General features: G+C 42.1%; 1 protein-coding gene across 21 annotated transcripts in view; it reads left to right on the forward strand.

Annotated features, from left to right (window-relative positions):
• The window catches only part of CaMKII (Calcium/calmodulin-dependent protein kinase II), a 166,680-nt gene that overhangs the window by 110,986 nt on the left and 37,207 nt on the right, over positions 1-18,487 (forward strand). For all 21 annotated transcript variants that reach the window (XM_089582793.1, XM_089582790.1, XM_089582792.1 and 18 more), the window contains exons 5-9: positions 2,181-2,246; positions 8,332-8,404; positions 10,898-11,000; positions 13,099-13,182; positions 14,599-14,693. In XM_089582793.1, the coding sequence (XP_089438919.1) occupies positions 2,181-2,246; positions 8,332-8,404; positions 10,898-11,000; positions 13,099-13,182; positions 14,599-14,693 (421 nt within the window). The remainder of the gene's footprint in view (positions 1-2,180; positions 2,247-8,331; positions 8,405-10,897; positions 11,001-13,098; positions 13,183-14,598; positions 14,694-18,487) is intronic.

Below are 18,487 nucleotides of genomic sequence, written 5' to 3' on the forward strand. Positions count from 1 at the left end.
ATAAATGTGCAAACATGTAAAGTGACATCAGAAGTGTGGCTGAGTGCTAAGCCAAACATGTTACTACTGGATTGTCAGGGCTGTGTTATGTTAATCTGCTGCATACACTAGTCACAAAGCTGGTGCAGAAATTACAGTTCTGTAAAATGGAAAGTGAGTTAAAAAAATAATTTTCAACCTTATTTTTATTTAATAATGGCTTGCATGTGGTACATCTCACATGACCAAGAGGTTGAATTGAGCTTTCCAGATAGTGCCATGTAAGTGCCGGTGACCACTATTCAGTTCAGTGGTCTTTGGAAAACTGAGCTGTTGTTCTGTAAAACAGCAGTAAAACAGCAGTTGCTGGCATTGTTGGAAATCAAGCAGCACCTCTAGAACACCACCTCTCCGTACTCCCATGCAAGATAAGAAGTCTTCCTAAAATTGCAAAAAAATAGCTTACTGATAGCACTAAAAAATAGTCTGGCCTTGATCAAAAGTTTCAGCCCTCACATGGTTTGCTTTTTGGCCCTGTAGTGGAAACCTTATGGCATCCCAGGAGCTCTAAAACTGTGTAGGATGAGGAGAACCCCCGTCCTCACCTTCTAAACCTTTTCGTCTTTATGGGTGCCGTAATGGGTCCATCATAAGGGTCAGCAAGCCACCTGGCCCGAAGATTTTCGCCCAAGGTTGTGCATTACTGATGTATTGTGCTAGTGCTCACCTCTGAGGCTAAAACTTGCAGGGTGACAAAATTATTTGATGCGAGACCACGAAGAGCACAACATGTGGTGGAAAGGAAACATGATAGGTGAACACTGAGAGACAGATAGAAAACTTAGGCTTCTGGTGCATTTCAGCTGAAAAGCTTGTTCTTTTAATGTTGTACCTTTCACTTGTAGCTTGTGCTGACATTAATGGAGGGTTTATTATACTGCAGTTACATGACTGGAGTAGTCTAAAAAAGTGGCGTTTGTTTTAAGTGGGCTCATTTGCTACAGGTAGCACTAAATTGTGTGCCGGAGAAATGCTTGCAATTCATTGAAATTGCATCTGATTTACGGGCACCAGACAACTGAGCGACTGAGAGTGCAGTCATGGCTCACGGGGTTTGATGCATGTCAGTCCACATGTTCACCTGATTTTTGTTGTTGCTGATACGTTCCAGAATGTCGGAATTTCTTCTGCAAATCTTCACAAGGAGCTATTTGCGGTGGTGGTGCAGTGTTCTTTTGTTTTGGTAACTGTGCCTGTTGTCTAAAACTGTTTGGGTAACCTGAACAATGTTGGGGAAATATGGTGGGAACTGGTCCATGTGACGGGTGGTTTGTGTGCAGATAAGCAGGAAATGTTTGGCTCTCCCAGAAAGCAAAAAGCGTGTGGTATACGTTGTTTATACTTGTTGAATTCCAGCGGAACTCCAGGGTTTTGAGAGCATTACATTTTTAGTTGATGGCATTCTGCTGATGGCCCGAAAGATACGTGTTCAACCCCAGCCATGGCAGTCGCATTTTGATGGGGGGGAAATGCTAGAGGTCTATGTGCTGTGCGATGTCAGTGCAGGTTAAATAACCGCAGGTGGTCGAAATTATCCGGAGCCCATAAACCAGTTGATAATGTTATATTCATTAGAGTCCTCTCTCTCCACCACAAAAACTGTTTTTCAAAATACCTCGTGGAACCACTTTAAGTGAAAAGAGCAAACCGAAACATAACTCGTTCCACGTCAAGGGATGATGCTTTGTGTGATGCAGTGATATCCTCACAAATATTACTAGAAAAACTCTTACGCACGTTGAATAGCTGAAGTCTCACATGAAAACAATGAGTCCTTTCATAAAATTCTTAAAACGACCGAATACAGTCCTCATTATTTTGTATTAGGCTTGGATTGGGCTTAATTGATGTAGCACTGTTTAGCCTGACTGTTTTTACTGAGCAGTTTGTAATGAATGTCTTTATTTTTGCTCTAGTCGCCATTGTGTCCTGCTTCATGAGCACTTCTGTATTTCTTAAATTTACTTTGCATTTAATGAGCATTTGGCATAGTTTGCATCCCTTTGCAGAGCATTTACAATTTTTCTTTTGATGTCTTACCTGAACATGGGTTTACTAGGATAGGGGCTGCCTAGCCTGGGTGCATTTCTGTGTAAATAAAGCCTGTGACTAAACATGGTGTTGATCTCTGGCTTGCGCAGTGTCACTGGTGGTGAGCTGTTTGAAGACATCGTTGCCAGGGAATACTACAGTGAAGCTGATGCCAGGTATTGCCTAATCACTGTAACCCAGCTGCATGAGCATGCTTATCATGCCTTGTGTAGTCCATTACTTCTAAAAGGTGGGCAGTTAGCACAAGGACCGGACAAGGGAGAGGGCAAAAGACTGTGTCGAAAGCCAAAAAGATTTGGGCTCTATCTGGACATACTACAAGACAGACGTGTTTCTTTTGATGGTTGTTATATGTGCGTTTTAAGTGCACTCACGATAAAGCGGTTGAATGATTCGATTTTTAATAAGACACGTTTGCTTTATTGCCCTGTGCCCAAAATCCTTCCTTTTCAAGTATGTGTCAACTATGCGCCTGTGTGACAAAGGTGAATGGTGTCAGACTGCATGGCATGGCTGTACAGCTGCTGAGCCCCGAGATGGTGCCCGATGAACGCTGCTTTTTGTGCACACGAAGTACCCACATGCAACGTTCATTCTTTTCGGAGGTTTTAACTACCCCAACATAGATTGGTTTCAGAATTCATGCCCAACTTCTAAAGAATGCACTAATTTTGTTAACTGCCTGTTAGACTACCAGCTAACGCAGGTGATCACTCAGGCTACTAGAGAAACGGCTAGCACTGCAAACGTACTGGATCTTCTACTAATGTCTGACCCTTCTAGTCTGCAGTCCCTCCATTGCCTTAAGGAAGTAAGCGACCATAAGGTTATCCTCTCTAGTTTCACATTCCTGTGCCATAAAGAAAAACCCACTAACAAACAGATGCGTCTGAATGACTGTTGTGATTATCAAGCGATAAACAGAGAGCTGAAAAATCTCTGTAGCCCTTACAAAAGTGGATTTCATGTGCGTTCTACAGAAGAAAACTGGTGCCTTCTTCGAAATAAGCTGAACGACCTCGTTGACAAGTTTATGCCTTCCACAACTATTAAAAATGGAAGCTTCAGCCCCATGGTTTAGTACCGTTATTAAAAAGCTTATAAATAAAAGTAAACAGCTCTGCAGGATGGCAGAATTGAAAAATAGCCCAAGTGTACGTGAGGTATACAATAAAGCTAACAAGGAAGCCGCTAAGTATGTACGCAAGGCAAAGCGAAATTTTTTGACGCATTATTACGAAACATGCTTGGGATGAACCCCTGATAGTTTTGGAAAACAATCAATCCGTCACAAAACCTTGCGATAACCATCACTTACAATTGTGATAAACTGCTCAATGACAATGATTGAGCAAAAGAGCCAGTTGTAGGCTTCTGCACAGTCTTAACACAGGAACACAGCCTGAACTCCTTCAAGCCCTCTTGTCCGCTGATCGCTAAAGCTGTGGTTCCAATATCAATTACACCTTCTGGTATCATTGCTGTAATCAATAATTTAAAGCTGTCTTCAGCTGCCGGTACCGGCAACATAAATTCTAAGATACTGAAAAATACAAACGTGATTAATAGCGGGTTTCTGGCATTAATTTTTATGCAGTCACTTTATTTGGGCTGTGTACCTAATGAATGGAGAATGGGGAAGGTCATCCCAATCTTTAAATCAGGTAGCAGGTCATCCATTTACAATTGCAGACCCATAGCATTAACCAACATCTCTTCTAAAGTCATGGAACACATTTTCTTCAGCATTATTCAGTACCTCGAGCACCACAATTTTTACACCCAGCACAACACGGATTCCGTTAAGGCCTTTCCTGCGAAATACAATCGGCTACTTTTCTGCATGACCTGCACGCTAACCAGATAATAGCTCAGTAACAGGGGCTGTTTTTCTTGACTTCGAAAAATCTTTTGATAGAGTTCCTTATGGCTGGCTAATGCACAAATTATCTCTTTTAAATCTTGACCCATTTGTCCTTGCATGGATTGAAAATTTCCTTAGTGAGAGAAAGCAGTTTGCATTAATTATTAACACAGCATCTAACCCTGCCCCTGCACTTCACGCCATCCCCAGGGATTGGTGCTTGGCCGTCTTCTCTTTCTTATCTTCATTAACGATCTTCCTCAGTGCATAAGCAATAACATCCGGCTTTTTGCAGACGACTGCTTAATTTATGCTAAAATAAGTAATCATGAAGACAGGCTTAACCTACAGTGTGACTTACTAGCAGTAGGAAATTGGTGTGAAAAATACCTTAAATATTGCAAAGTGTAAGATGATGCATTTTCATCGACGCTCCATTATAATCATCATCAGCCTGACTACGCCCGCTGCAGAGCAAAGGCCTCTCCCATGTCACTCCTATTAACCCTTTGCCACCTGCGACCACCGTATCCCCGCAAACTTCTTAATCTCATCCGCCCACCTAACTTTCTGCCGCCCCCTGCTACGCTTACCTTCTCTTGGAATACACTCTGTTACCCTTAAGTACCAGCAGGATCCTTAAGTTACCCTTAACTATCTTGCCTTTGCATTACATGCCCTGCCCAAGCCCATTTCTTCCTCTTGATTTCGACCAGGATGTCATTAACCTGCGTTTGTTCCCTCACCCACTCCACCCGTTTCTGATCTGCAGCAGCCATTTGGAACCCACATCAAGATAACCTTTCTGAGAGCATAGAAACTATACAAAATTGCGCTGTTAGATTTGTTCATTCTGATTATTCATCCTACACAAGTGTAACCAAGCTAAAGGACCGATCCAGCTTGTCATTATTAGAGCACCATTGAAAACTAGCCAGTTTAGCCCTCTTTCATCATTTCTACTATTCACTTCCGTCAAGCACCTACGTCACGAAACACTCCCCGTTTTCAGTTCGTCACAAAAACAGTCAACAGATGCCATACCCTGACCCAAAAAGAAACACTTGCGCAGTCTTTCTTCATCCGTACAGCAAAAGATCGGAATGGCCTTCCCATTGCCACTGTAATAATAGAGGATATGGTTATGTTCAAAGATATGCTGAAATCTTTTGATGCATTTTAAGTTTTCATCTACCTTTCCACTCAAACGTTGATCTGTTGTATTTTGTTTTACTATGCGGTTTTATTGTTCTCAAATTCGTTATGGAGTTTTTATCCACCGTCCTGTGCCTCTGTCTTTTTTTATTCTCGTGTTTTGTTTTTTTTCTTTTGTAACCATGAAAGCATTTGAGCATTTTGCATTTTGATTTTGAGAGTTGTTTGCCTGTTTAATTTTTATTTTGTACCTTTATGTTGGCATTGTGCAGAATATGGTCCTTTTTTATTTCTGTACAACCTACCGCTCATGTCACACCCCTTTTTTGGGGGTCTTCGAGGTTATAAAATAAACTTGTCAACTACATGAACGATTAACATTGTAGCTCTAAATATCTTGTTTGTCAAGTTGGTGTGTGGTTAAAGCCACTTTTTAGTTAATGCCACAAACTGGAGGTGTATTATGATGAAGAGCCTCTGAATCTCCTCCGGTCGAGTATCGTTCCTGCGGCACTAGTGGAGTTGCAGCATAGTAGTCATTCAATTTCGCCGCGCTTCTGTCAGCTGTACCCTTTCCAAGACTGCTTCTGAGGTGCTCCTGGGGGCAATTCTGCAAACAGAATTTTTCTTTCTTCTCCTTCTCAGAAGGAGTGCAATTAAGCTACTTCAGAAGCTCACATTTTGTGCCTTTTCTATGCCATGGCAGGTGTGCATAGACCCCTGTTGCTTGGAGGCAGCAAATTATAATAGCGCATTGCGCGTCATGCTCAGTTGTCACAGCTGAGCTGTAGAGCTTTGTAATGTTTAAGCGCTTGATTTGGTTGTTCTTGCACTCTCTACAGGGACTATGCATGGACAAGCACACATTAAAGCTGTAACGCAAAAAAATTGGCTGATGGTTTAGCATGGTTAAACCTGGTAAAAAGCGATACCTTCATCTTTGGTCTCTTCTGCACGTCGCCGCCGCATGGTTTCATTCCAACGGCAGTCTCTGGCTTCCTTCAGCCGAGCCGACTCATCCATCTCTAGCCGGGGCTACTCCGCCAGATGCGTCTTTTATACTACCCGCCTCGCCTCCTCTCCACTTTATTGCGCATGCGCAGCTGGCGGAGCGCCGGTGCTGACACGGCCGCCGCAGCTGCGCTGACCGCGTGAAGCGCCGGGTGAGGAGAGCGATGTGTCGTGACGTCACGCGCATGCGCAGCTCGCGGAACGCCGGCACCGACACGGCCGCTGCAGCCACGCTAACTGCACGAAGTGCCAGGCAAGGCGAGGCCCCATCCCAGCTGCGGTGGTTGCCATGACAACGGCTATGCTCTCCGGCACCGACACGGCTGAGGCGCAGCCACACTGACGGCTTGAAACCTGGCGCAGTGAAGCTATCGCTTCAAAACAATCAACCAAACAAGCAAAGTGAAAATCTGAAACTAGATTTGGGCCTCGAAGGAACGTAAAGGGACTGGAAAGTGAAGCCAAAGGGCTATAATCTTTATGTTAAAAAATGAGCAGTGCTGTTAAAGAGTAGACTTGCAAAGCACGAGCGACCGGGTGCCATGGAAGCAAGTTGCCTGTCAGTCAGAACAATTGACAGCTGAAATGTAGCATGATCCAATTTTTTAGGGGAATCCCCCAAGGTGGAGTAGATTTGTAATAAGGGAGTAATTACTCATTGACATCCACCTGAGCGCAGCCGTATAGCTGCGCTCAGGTGGATGTCAATGAGTAATTACTCCCTTATTACAAATGTAGCATGGATGTGCTTGTTTGTCACCATTGGCTATGCTGAGAGTTAGTGTGAGTGGGCTTTAATTTGAAGTCGTGCCACATTTTGTGGTGCATGTTGCTCTAATATTTCGCAGAGGTAGTCGTAGCTGCTTTATCTATGAGTTCGACAGCTGTTAAAAAGCATTAGTACGTATGCAACGCTGAAACACAGCCCAGGCTACTGGACCAAGTCCCCTACTTAGCTTCATTCTGTCTGTGAGTATTTGTGGTTGCATCAAAGTTGCATACATAGCTTTGCTGCACTACGAGTGCTCAAAAATACAGGTGGTACAAACAGTGGCATTTGCATGCTTGAGATATAATGAAAGAAACAAAATGTGATCAGTTCGCATTGTCTTGCCCTTCCAGGAGGTTCTAGCCTACACAAAGGTCCTGAGCCTTAGAAGAAAAGAAGAAGCCACAGGGGCCTTTCAGGCCATTTCTTAACATCCATGTAGTCACCAGGAAAAGTTTATGGAATGTGTGTGTGCAGAGAAGAAAATTACTTCTGTCTAGTCGTAGAAGCTAACCGCATGATATGCCTGCAAAGATGAAGGGATGTGCATTAATACCATGTGACTGGTTTGTGAGACAGAGCTACAGTAGATTTGCACCTGAGTGCATGCATCCTGTAAACTTTTTCTGCTGGCTGCACTTGCCTTCATATACTTGGTGGCTGAAGTGATAAACTGGCTTCTAGTAATCTTGTAACACTTGACTGACGTCTTTGCAGTTTTTTGAACATCTTTTGGCAGGCATTTTGGCATTTTATTGAATTGAAATCAAGCTTTATGCGTATAAAAGCTGGAAGTGTGCAGTGGTGAACTATTGTAGATGAGGCTTTATGGAGTTTGTTTTAAATATCTGTCGAATGACCTAGTGGTTAGGATGCCTTCCATGTTCTCAACCAAGACTCTTTAGAGTCTGTTCTTGGTGTTGGTGCATTTCTGCTGTTCTTATGCTTGGAATTTTTTTTTTTTTTGTGCCTACCCTTTCATCTGGACATATTATCTACATGACCTCCAAGTCCTTTTATGCTATCACATTTAAACATAGAACATCGGTGCAAGAACAATTCTTGTTTAATGTTCATGGTATTTTTCTATATGCTTAGTGAAAACATGTAAACACTGAGGCTTCATATTCACAAGAGTCTGCATTAACTACACATGGTTGTTTTGTGAAAGCACAGCTTGAATGGACTTGCTTGTTCTTAACTATGATCAATGCTCTATAAGTCAAATTCGAAGGGGACAGAAATTTGTTCAAGTTATGGGGAGTTCAACTTGAAGGGGGCCTTTTCAATACACTTCATGTTGACTGGATCAAAGGATCGCTTGAATAAATTGGATATTCAAATTAAGTAAGCTCATATCGACAATATGTTACTGTATATTCATGATGCTGTGATATACTATAGCTGAGCTACTCTTAACACTTGTGTTTTTTTCTTTCAGCCACTGCATTCAACAAATTCTGGAGAGCGTTAACCACTGTCATCAGAACAATGTGGTTCATAGAGATCTTAAGGTATGTATATGCTTGCTTGACTTCAGTTGTCTGCACTGGACATAGGTGGAAGGTAGCAGCACACTGCTGTAGGGTGCACCAGCCTCACTTTGATGATGCTAGACATAAGTGTCCAGTGCTGTACTGTGTCTGGCTGGAAAAGAATGCAGGAGGGAAGTTTCAAGTAATTAAATGTATTTGTTTCTAACTTCAGCGGCCTGTTTATTAATGACATCTGTTAGGATTAACTAATTGTTTTTTATGGGAAAACCAAGAAGCAGAAGGAATAATGAGTTTTGGATATATTTTTGAATCAAGTTGGTAAATTGTTTTAGTTAGTTGTCCATAGTAGAGAGGGGGTAAGTAGATGGTTTCTTGACACACACAAGGTGAACAAAGGAGGGGAGAGCCTGAGTGTGCTTGCCAACGTTTTGACAGGAGGAATTGCCTTCGTCTGGGCAAAGCTTTCATCATTGGCAGGGCTTATATAAGCTCTTCACTTCGAGGAGGTGTGGGGAGGAGGGTGTAATGCGGAAAGAGTGTTGGGATGGGTAGCGTGAACTTGAAAATCTTGTCCAGGCAGGATGGCTGCTAGAGAGGATTGAGTGGTTCACCTGCAAAACTGTTATAAAGAAATAGGCCAGCTCAGCAGAACGAAGAAAATTTAGAGACATTATAAAAAGAAAGCGAAAATGAGGGAGGGAGGGGGGGGGGGGGTGCAGAGAAAGCTTGAAATTAGGGGGGGGGGGGGGGGGGGGGGGGGGCGGTGAGAAGCCAAGCGTTTCTGAGAATTGATACTAGGAGGTGCAGGGCATAAGGTGAAAGTAGAATGATAACTGTAAAAAGATGGGTCAGGGCAGAAGGGTAGGGTGAATGAAATGATAAAGAGATGATATGAAGTACTGATAAAACTGGCGCATTTTTTTTTTTTTTTTTGCCCATAGTCTTCCATAGTTCTTTGAGAACGTGAAGTTGGCTTTAGGTGGGGTGTCTGCCTTGACAGCTACTGAAGTTTTTTTAAGTTGAGATGTCAGTGGGAAGCAGCAACCTGATCCTGCATGGAGTGTGTATGAGAGCACACAACACTATTACTCGTGTATTTAGCATTTATTATCTTCAAGTACCGTTGAGTAAGGTGTCTTTCATTTGGTGTTGTTGAGCACACAAAGATTTATAATCAGTGCACAGTTGCAGACAGCAGCTGCAGTGCCCTTAAAATGTGTTTGTGGTGCCTTTAATTTTATGTGAGGTTATGATCTTCACTAATACTTTTACTTTTGTGTAGTCTGACATCTGGTATGTGCCCCACTGTAGCAGAGGGAATGTGCTGATGACACTGTGTTTCTGCTGTTTGGTGTATTTAATTTAGCATGCCGAGTTCTGTATTTCAGCTTCAGTAGTAGTGTTAAGACTTTTCTCTAGGTGTATTGAAACACTGCTGTAGCAGTTAAAACGTTGCTGGTGTCAGTATCAAAATAGGGGCACTTTCGGTTCACAAAGGCAGCCATTTTATAGTGTTCATGAAAGTTTACTACATTCTTTTGGTTTTTGGTATCTGGCAGTGCTGTCTACAACTACAGTACACATTGGATTGTATTGGCGGGAATTATGCCTACCCCTACAAATTTGTTCTGACACATCTTGCTCGACTAGGGCTGTATTCCTAAGTGATCACTTCCAATTGTGATTTCATTCCCATGTGGCACAAAATGACCTACATAGTATGTCACCATGTCACTGTTGGCCATTTTGTCTAATTAATGCAACTTAAGTGCTCAGTAATTCAGTTGTGGATGCCAAGTCTCATTGTCGGCCTTGGAAGTGGCATAGGTAGATTTCTCAAGGCATGTCAGATGGGTTGTAGTTGAAATGAATGCACTGGTGTTGCGGGCCAGTGTACAAGCAGTCTGAGCTTGCAGAATGCTGGCTGCATGCATCTTTTGAAGGGAACCTGCAAGAGGCTTGCTCCGCTCTCAAGTACATGTCAGTGCACTTGAAAGTGACATACACCAAACTAATGTGGATAAGGAATGCAGCTGTCCAGAAGCACCAAATTTTTTTCTGCACATCCCGTTTCTCTGTGCCAAGTTTGAAAAATGTGCCCAGAAATCGTCATTGGAGAATACAGTTGTTAATTTCAGCCTTGCATGTTAGACAGGGATAGTGGTCTAATTGAGCAACTCAAAGGGACTGTCTTGTTGAGGCCAAGAAACTGTGATGTATTCTGCTGTTTAGTCTCATTGAGTTCAATACTTGAACATGTGAAAGGGGGAGGGATGGGGACAGGAAGCACAAAAAGGGGCAGCAGTAAGAAAATAAGCATATGCAGAAGGCCTTATCGAAGTCAGAAAATTGTGTGGAGCTAGAACTTTATTTGGTAGTAAAGACCTTTCAGGCAGTGTGTGAGGCCTGCCTAAAGCAGTTTTCGCAAGAAATGAAATCTGTTCTTGCTGAAGAACTACACAATTCTGTTGTGAGCTGTTGTCATCTTCAAATTGTGTATCAATCCCACAGCCTGAAAACCTGTTGTTGGCCAGTAAAGCCAAAGGCGCTGCTGTCAAATTGGCAGATTTCGGATTGGCTATTGAAGTTCAAGGAGAACAGCAGGCCTGGTATGGTAAGTACAGTGCATCTCTTTAGCCATTTCTGGATTAGTAAATAGTAGGACATTTGTGTCCCACCTGTGGCTAGGAACAAAATTCAGATTTTTATGGCCCCCTGAATCAGCCTCGCTTCCGAGTAGTGGGCACAATTTTTTTAATGTACCAGAAAGCTGCGTGCTATTCCTCTTTTCCAAAATGTGACACGAGGTGTCTAAACATTGTTTTAATTTGATGCTTACTGTTTAAAAGGAGCAACAGGTGGATGCACGTTTGTAGACTCAGCAGCTAAGATTTTTCAGTGCCAAATAAGCCATGTTTTGTGTTCTGCATGTTTTTCGGGCTAATAGAAGTAGGATTTTTTTATACTTTATTTTCACATCATACGCAAACTCTTTCAACTTAGCTTCAAAGCTTGTGTACCTAACCTTTTATTACAAAAAGCTAACTGTATCTTAAAAAACAAAAAACAAAAAAAAGGCGAAAGGCCACTGAGGAACAGTGACACAATTTCTCCACCCTGCCGGATTACTGAGCCAGGAGATCATCAATGGCTTTTAGGCACCTTTAGCATCAACTTAGTGAAGAGTGTAGGTGACAGCTTTATTGAGCCATGAACAGTTAGACTAAAAAGAAGTACCAGGTGAAATAAAGAAAAATGTTTGGGTGACCCTCTGTGAGGCTGGCCTAGCATGACAAAAATGAACAAAGGTCGCCTTGCAGCCAGTCGGAACACTAAAAGCTGAGAAGCATTTGTGAATCCTCATTCCCAGTACTATCCTGTTCACTGTAAAAGGGGCAGTAGTACCCATGACGTGCTCACTTTTGATTTCCATGAAACGAGGGTCATGGTTGTCGCAAAAGTGAGCTGCTGTGGCAGTCAGTGGAGGAGGACTGTCAAAATGGCTGCCACTGACCGTGTACCAGCACAGGGTCCCCATAGGCAGGCTAGGTGTGAAGAAATTCATCACTTAGCCTCCTTTCACTTGAGATGTGAGTCAAGGTCAAGTTTGTGGGCTGGTTCTTGTGTGCCCTCAGGGACAGTGGTACACATTGTGTCTCCCATCTGGACCTTTTTGACAACCATGGGAACCTTCTGTAAAATTTGCTCTTTTTCCCTGGGGAAAGGTGTTCATATACTGACAGGACTTGCATTCAGTTGTAGTTTTAGATTTTAATGCTAATTAATAATATGCATAATGCTTCAGCTGTGTTCCACTGTGCTGTTGCTAATGTGTGAAAAAGTGAGCGTTTTGAATTTGTCTTCCTGTGTTTTCTGTACTAAGTATGGCTCGACTTCTATTTCATAGTGGTGTGAGCAATGTCAAACACAAGCTACTGTGCAGTGAATGTGTGACAGGGTGTGTTGAGTGTAGGTTCACAAAAATTTAGCTGTCGGGGGGGGGGGGGGGGTTCTGTTTTTTGGACTGTGAATGCATTGACCAAGCGGAGGTTTGCAGCTTAGAACAATACAGTGCAGTAACCATAGCAGGAGCTGTAGTGATAAAAGAAACTTGACGTGGCTTTCTCAAACAGTACAAAGCAAACAAAAGCTTTGAGTATCTGTTGGTATTTTGAACATTTTCATGTTTTATTCATCACTTTTTTGGCTTTTGTCTCCTTGAAATGTAGCCCCTTTTTCAGTGCTCTCAATAGGTTAGCTGATGACATTTTGATCGCACTTTTTTTTTCTACGGTTTTTTGAGCACATTCTGTGGTAGAGGTCAGGAGTTGGAGGAATTTTTATGAGGAAGGGCACAGCCTTGTTGCACTTTGACTTTTCTTCACTTAATTACAAATTTTCTTTCAGCTGGGAACCAATTTTGATGCCACGCTTTTCTTCCCTGGCTTAGCTAGAGCAGGATTGTGGTGTTGTCTCTACCTAGAGAACATAATTTTAGCTGTGCTGTGAAACTTCTTCTAACCTTTTTTCCTTCCTTTGTACTCTGTAATTGTGCTTGGTTGGTTGCTTTTCTCCTTGACTTTACTTCATGCTCAGAATGCTAATAGTGCTTTGTTTTGCACACTTGTTTTCTTCATGTGCTGCCAAGTGTGCTGAAGTAGGTGAGAAAAAAGTCAGACTGGAAAAGGCAGTGTTCTTTTTCCACATTCTAGGTTTTGCCGGCACACCAGGTTATCTATCGCCAGAAGTGTTGAAGAAGGATCCCTATGGTAAACCTGTCGACATATGGGCCTGTGGTATGTGAATAAATTTGTTGCATTTTCATTTTGTTTGTTAGGTATAGGTTTATGCTTGCATTGCAAGTGGCTGGGCATGGAAGAAATTGCACTTGTTCTTTGAGATTAATTACTCAAGCATTGGCTTGCAAGTCTAAGTCCAACAGTTTGTTGTGTATATGTAGCTGGCATGGCGTCTAGATGGGTTGCTGCTTGTCATGTTCATGGCAGAGTTCATTACCTACTGATATAATTGGATTTATTTTATTTTTCATTTTGCCTTCTTGTATTAAAGCAGGAGCTCTTAGGTTTTCATCTGTGATAGGAATTGAAATTTCAGTACATGTGATTAAAGTTGTGAGACAGAAACTAAACATTCTCTGCTGTTGCACCAGTCAGTGTCATTCCTAATGGCAGTGTTGCAAGCAAAATTATCTGCTCTGCTAGTATGTAGTTTTTATTGTATTCTTTTCAGTTTTCCCAGTCATGCATATTTGCCCATGCTTAGTTTCAGTGCAACTGTGTGTCTCTCTTAGCATTAGCGGAGGTTTTCAGGCAATGTCGTATATGATAGGTTAAGTTGCTGAGCTTTGTGGTGCTGCCTTGTTGTGACCTTAGCTGTCTAGATGGCTTAGTTAGTCGGGCAGTCTTCTAGAGAAGGCACCTTTCAGAGAAGTCTCAGAGAAGTCGCCTTTACTGATCCTGAAGGAGTGCCATACACACTCCTGGCTGAGAACTGCTGATTAGGCGCTATTGGCTAAATTGTTATGAGATGCTAGCCATGATCGCCAGTTCATGCCTGTATGTTTAGAATTTGACATTTAATTTGCAAAGGACATCAAATGATGACAAATATTTATAGTTGTGACATTCAGAATACTCGAGAAGCTAAAATTACTCAGGCCTTACAACTGTATAAGCATATTCTTTTTTTAACTATGTATTGTGTGACAGCAGTGACTTGTGATCAAAAGCCAGCAGCAATGAAGCGGGAGTTATCATTGACTACCTGATTGTGATCAATCAAGAAAAAATTGATCTTATGAAACTACCAGCGACTGAGTTTATAGTCACCAGAGGACATTTCAGTGCTATAACATAGCTGCATTTACTTGAACTCATATGTTTTGCTCCTATGGGGCTGAGAGCATCCTACTGCACCTGTGTATACAGTTTCTTTTACTGGGGCAGTGATGGTGTCAGTTTAACATTTCTGGGCATTTCATGTGTTTGTTCCAAATCTTTTAAAAGCAGTGCGGTGTCAGGAAAGTGTTGCAGAGTAGCGAATGTTTTTTTTTAGCTCCAGTTAATGCAGAAAAGTTGCACACATTCAACAAAGTAATAAAATGGAGTTGCATAACTCACAGCCCTATGTATACAGTACAAATGGATAGTCTGCATTTCGTGCAGTGCATATGTAATTCGTCATTTTTGCAGGTGTCATTCTGTACATCTTGCTTGTTGGCTACCCACCATTTTGGGACGAAGATCAACATAGGTTATATGCGCAAATCAAGGCTGGAGCCTATGATGTGAGTTTTTGCTGGGTTTTCTCTCTTAGTGCATTCACTCTTCACGTGCTTGTTCTTGAGGAAGTACCTGCTCCCTGTCAAGTCTGGTCTTGCAAAGCATTGGCTCTATTCAAGTGCCAGAGGAAGGGCAGTGTAGAGCAAATTCTATGAATTGAAACTTTCCATAGGTGTATGTATATACTTTATCATTCAAGCAGTGTGTTTTTTTTTTTTTTCAGCGAAAAGGTGCTGTATAGGTGACATTGAATTGAAGAATGGAAACTGCCTAAGCTGCTTTATCCCTTTCACACACACGTTATGTTCTACTGTGTAGAAAAATCAGAAAATTTTCATGCATATATTTACTTACAGCCCATGTCTTTACAAAAACAACACTAATGGCTCAAAACATTAGGAGTTCATGCATGCTGCACACTTCCACGTTCATGTATTTGGACATGTATTTGACAAGTTAAGGACAACACAGTGAGCTATGGAAAGAAAAATGGTAGGTGTAATATTAAGAGATCGGAAGCGGGCGGAGTGGGGGGAGAGAACAAATGCGCGTTGATGATATCCTAGTCGAAATCAAGAGGAAGAAATGGGCTTGGGTAGGGCATGCAGTGTGAAGGCAAGATAACCGCTGGTCCTTAAGGGTAACGGAGTGGATTCCAAGAGGAGGCAAACGTAGCAGGGGGCGGCAGAAAGTTAGGTGGCCGGGTGAGTTTAAGAAGTTTGCGGGGATACAGTGGCCGACACTGGCAAAGGACAGGGTTAACTGGAGAGACATGGGAGAGGTCCTGCAGTGGGCGTAGTCAGGCTGATGACGATGATGATGTTGTTTGGAGCCTTGTCCTTTATCAAGCATATTTATGTCCAATTAATTATTTTCCTTATCATGCGAAGCTGTCTCTGCTACAAAAACTCAGCTTTAGTGTCCTTTAGTAAAACATTCCACCATGTCAGAGAAGAAATAGGTGACAGCACTAGACAGCACTTTCTAGGCGTACCATAGAACTTGGCGACATCCATCTCTATTTCTTCAACATCCATCTCTGTTCTTTTTTTAGACATGAAATGGCCCTGACATTCTGTCCAGCAGGAATTCAAATGTAGCTGTCATCACTTACTTCGTGAAAACAACGCTAAACAGTTCAAAAATGACTTTTGGAAAGTCGCATGGACAAACATAGATGCCATAAGGGAGTAATTACTCATTGACATCCACCCGAGCGCAGCCATACGGCTACAAAGGAAAGCTATACAGCTTTCTCAGAAACTTCGTAGTTAAAGAAAAATTCGTCCTGGTCCGGGGTTCGAACCCGGGACCACCGCTTCACCGGAGCAGTCGCTCTACCAATTGAGCTAACCGGGACGGCAAGCTCATGGTAGAGCGAGAGCGAATTCATCAATAACTCGAAGTGGGAACAGTGTTGGTCAAATGTTTAGGGGAAAGCTGTATAGCTTTCCTTTGTAGCCCTATGGCTGCGTTCGGTTGGATGTCAATGAGTAATTACTCCCTTATTATAAATCTACTCCACCTAGGGAAATTTCCCCTAAACATTTGACCAAACATAGATGCCGTATGAAAAAAAAAGGGCTATTTACTTGTTATGGTGGCAAAGTGGCTGTGAAATTAGGGTACTGAGCACTAATTCCCGGGTTTGACTGTGGCTATGGCTGGCTGCATTTGCCTGAAGAACCCCAGGTAGTTGAGATCAGTCAAAGGCCCTCTACCTCATACCTCATAGCTCACGGTTTTGCTGTGACACACAAAAATCCATTAATCCAAAGATACTCCATGTCTTACTCTTGCATGGGCTGGGCATACGATATGGTACTTAGGTCATTTAATTTTACAGTTGCTGACCGATTTTTCGGACTCAGTGGGACCCGAAAAATAGTCCAAATAACTGAACAGTCTTCTGAAAAATCTGTGAACTTAAAAAAGAAATTACATTTTCTGCGAAAAACTGGCTTTTAAAATTGCGAAAATCGCTGCTCCCCATGTTCCGCCTACAAGCGATAATATTACTCTATCTGAGTCATAGCCATGCTTTCGTCATGTCCGCACCCTATCACATCATGATACCAGACAGTGCGACGCGGCCGCAGTCATGCCGTGAACGAATGCACTCACTGCGCGAAGCAAGAACAGCCAGTTTGCATGGGGCAATGATGCTCGTGAAGACCGATTCCGTTTAAATCCAAGACTGCGCCGTTCAGGGTGGCGTGGAACGGGTTGGTTGCGACAGCGATACCTGCTCACCTCTCTGTTAGGCCGAAATAATGAACTTTGGGTTGAAAAACGATCTCCACAATATTGTTGGCATCTATTTTAGTCCGAAAATGCGAACTTTTCCACAAAGTCCAAAATATCGGTTGTGAAAATGTACACGTTCCTGTGAGGTGCGCGACGGCTGCTCAGCGAAGTCTGAAATATCGCGCAAGTCCGAATTATTGGAGTCCAAAAAATCGGTCAGCTAACGTAGTACTTGTCACTGCAACACAACACATCATCACGATTTCTCCGAAAGTGTTTTATTGACACTCAGATCTGCTATTATCAGTCCTGGTCCAAGATGAAGTCCTTTTTTTTTTGCTAAGGTAGGAAATCTGTGGTCATAAAAGTATAGCTAAAAATGTACTATACATTGTTTGATGATTGACCTGCTTTGGGCTAAAGTGAGAGACACTCAAGTGTTAGAGGGAAGACAACAGGTACTTAATGAAAAGGATTTGGAGCCCTGTTGGCTAATATAGGGAAGGGCTCATCACTGAAACCAACGAAGTGCAGCTTTATCCACTGAAATGGGACACTGGCAACCAGTTATATATATTCTTTTTCTCAATGCACAAGTATACTATACCACACGCTCGAAGGGTACGAACCTGACTGTTTTTTTCACACCTCCCCTCTTCTTTTAGTCCAGAGAGCCATCCCTCCTCAATAAAGAGTTCATTCATTCGAGTATTGTTCTTCTAAGGTAGGCTGAAGAGTTTGCTGCAGAAATAGCTGCGAGTTTTTAATACACTTGGGCAGCATTTGATTACCACACTTCTCCGATTTTGTTTGTGTTCTGTTCATTAATTTGATGCAAATCACATGTTTATGTGCTTGTTGCATAACCAGAATGTCTGAATAACAAAGTGTTAATGTGACTAGAATAAGTGCAAGTTTTAGAAGGAAGTTTTTAATTGAGCATAGAAATATCTGTATTCCACAGCAGTCATGCAGAAAAATGGCACATTTTACCAAGTGTTATGTTCTGTGAAACTTGACTATTTTTTCTCCAAAAGTAGAGTTAATTTATTGCATTCATTGGGAATAAAAAAAAACTGTGAAGTTAATATTAGAGGTGACAGTATTGGCATGACTTAATTATGTATTTCAGGAGTTCCTTAAAGTAAAGTACGCTTTTGCCATTTTTTAACTTTTTTTTTTTTTTAGCAACAGTTGGTTAATCGTATTGGGCAAAAAGATAGAGTAAACTTTCCTCTTGTGTATTGCCCTGGTCATTCAGTGTGCATTTAGTTTTCAGAGCTATGCACCTGTCAAACATAATTTGCGTTTGACGCTTGGGTAATGCGTTGTTCTGTTGCATGAATGATGGAATTATTGAAATGTCAGAAAGAAGAGACTATCGAGAAAATTTCTAGTTTGACTAATGTACTTTTGAGTACGAAAAAAAAAACGGATGTTTTGTGCAGTGTATTTCAAGGTTTCCCGCTTTTATAAAATGCTTTCTACCATTGCTAGTCGACTATTTCTCAAAAAAACAAAATACTATTTACTTCTTGCTCGTACTTCTGGC

This window comes from Amblyomma mixtum, chromosome 3 (genome assembly GCF_055824585.1).
Source record: "Amblyomma mixtum isolate Tamu chromosome 3, ASM5582458v1, whole genome shotgun sequence".
Classification (NCBI taxonomy): Eukaryota; Metazoa; Arthropoda; class Arachnida; order Ixodida; family Ixodidae; genus Amblyomma; species Amblyomma mixtum.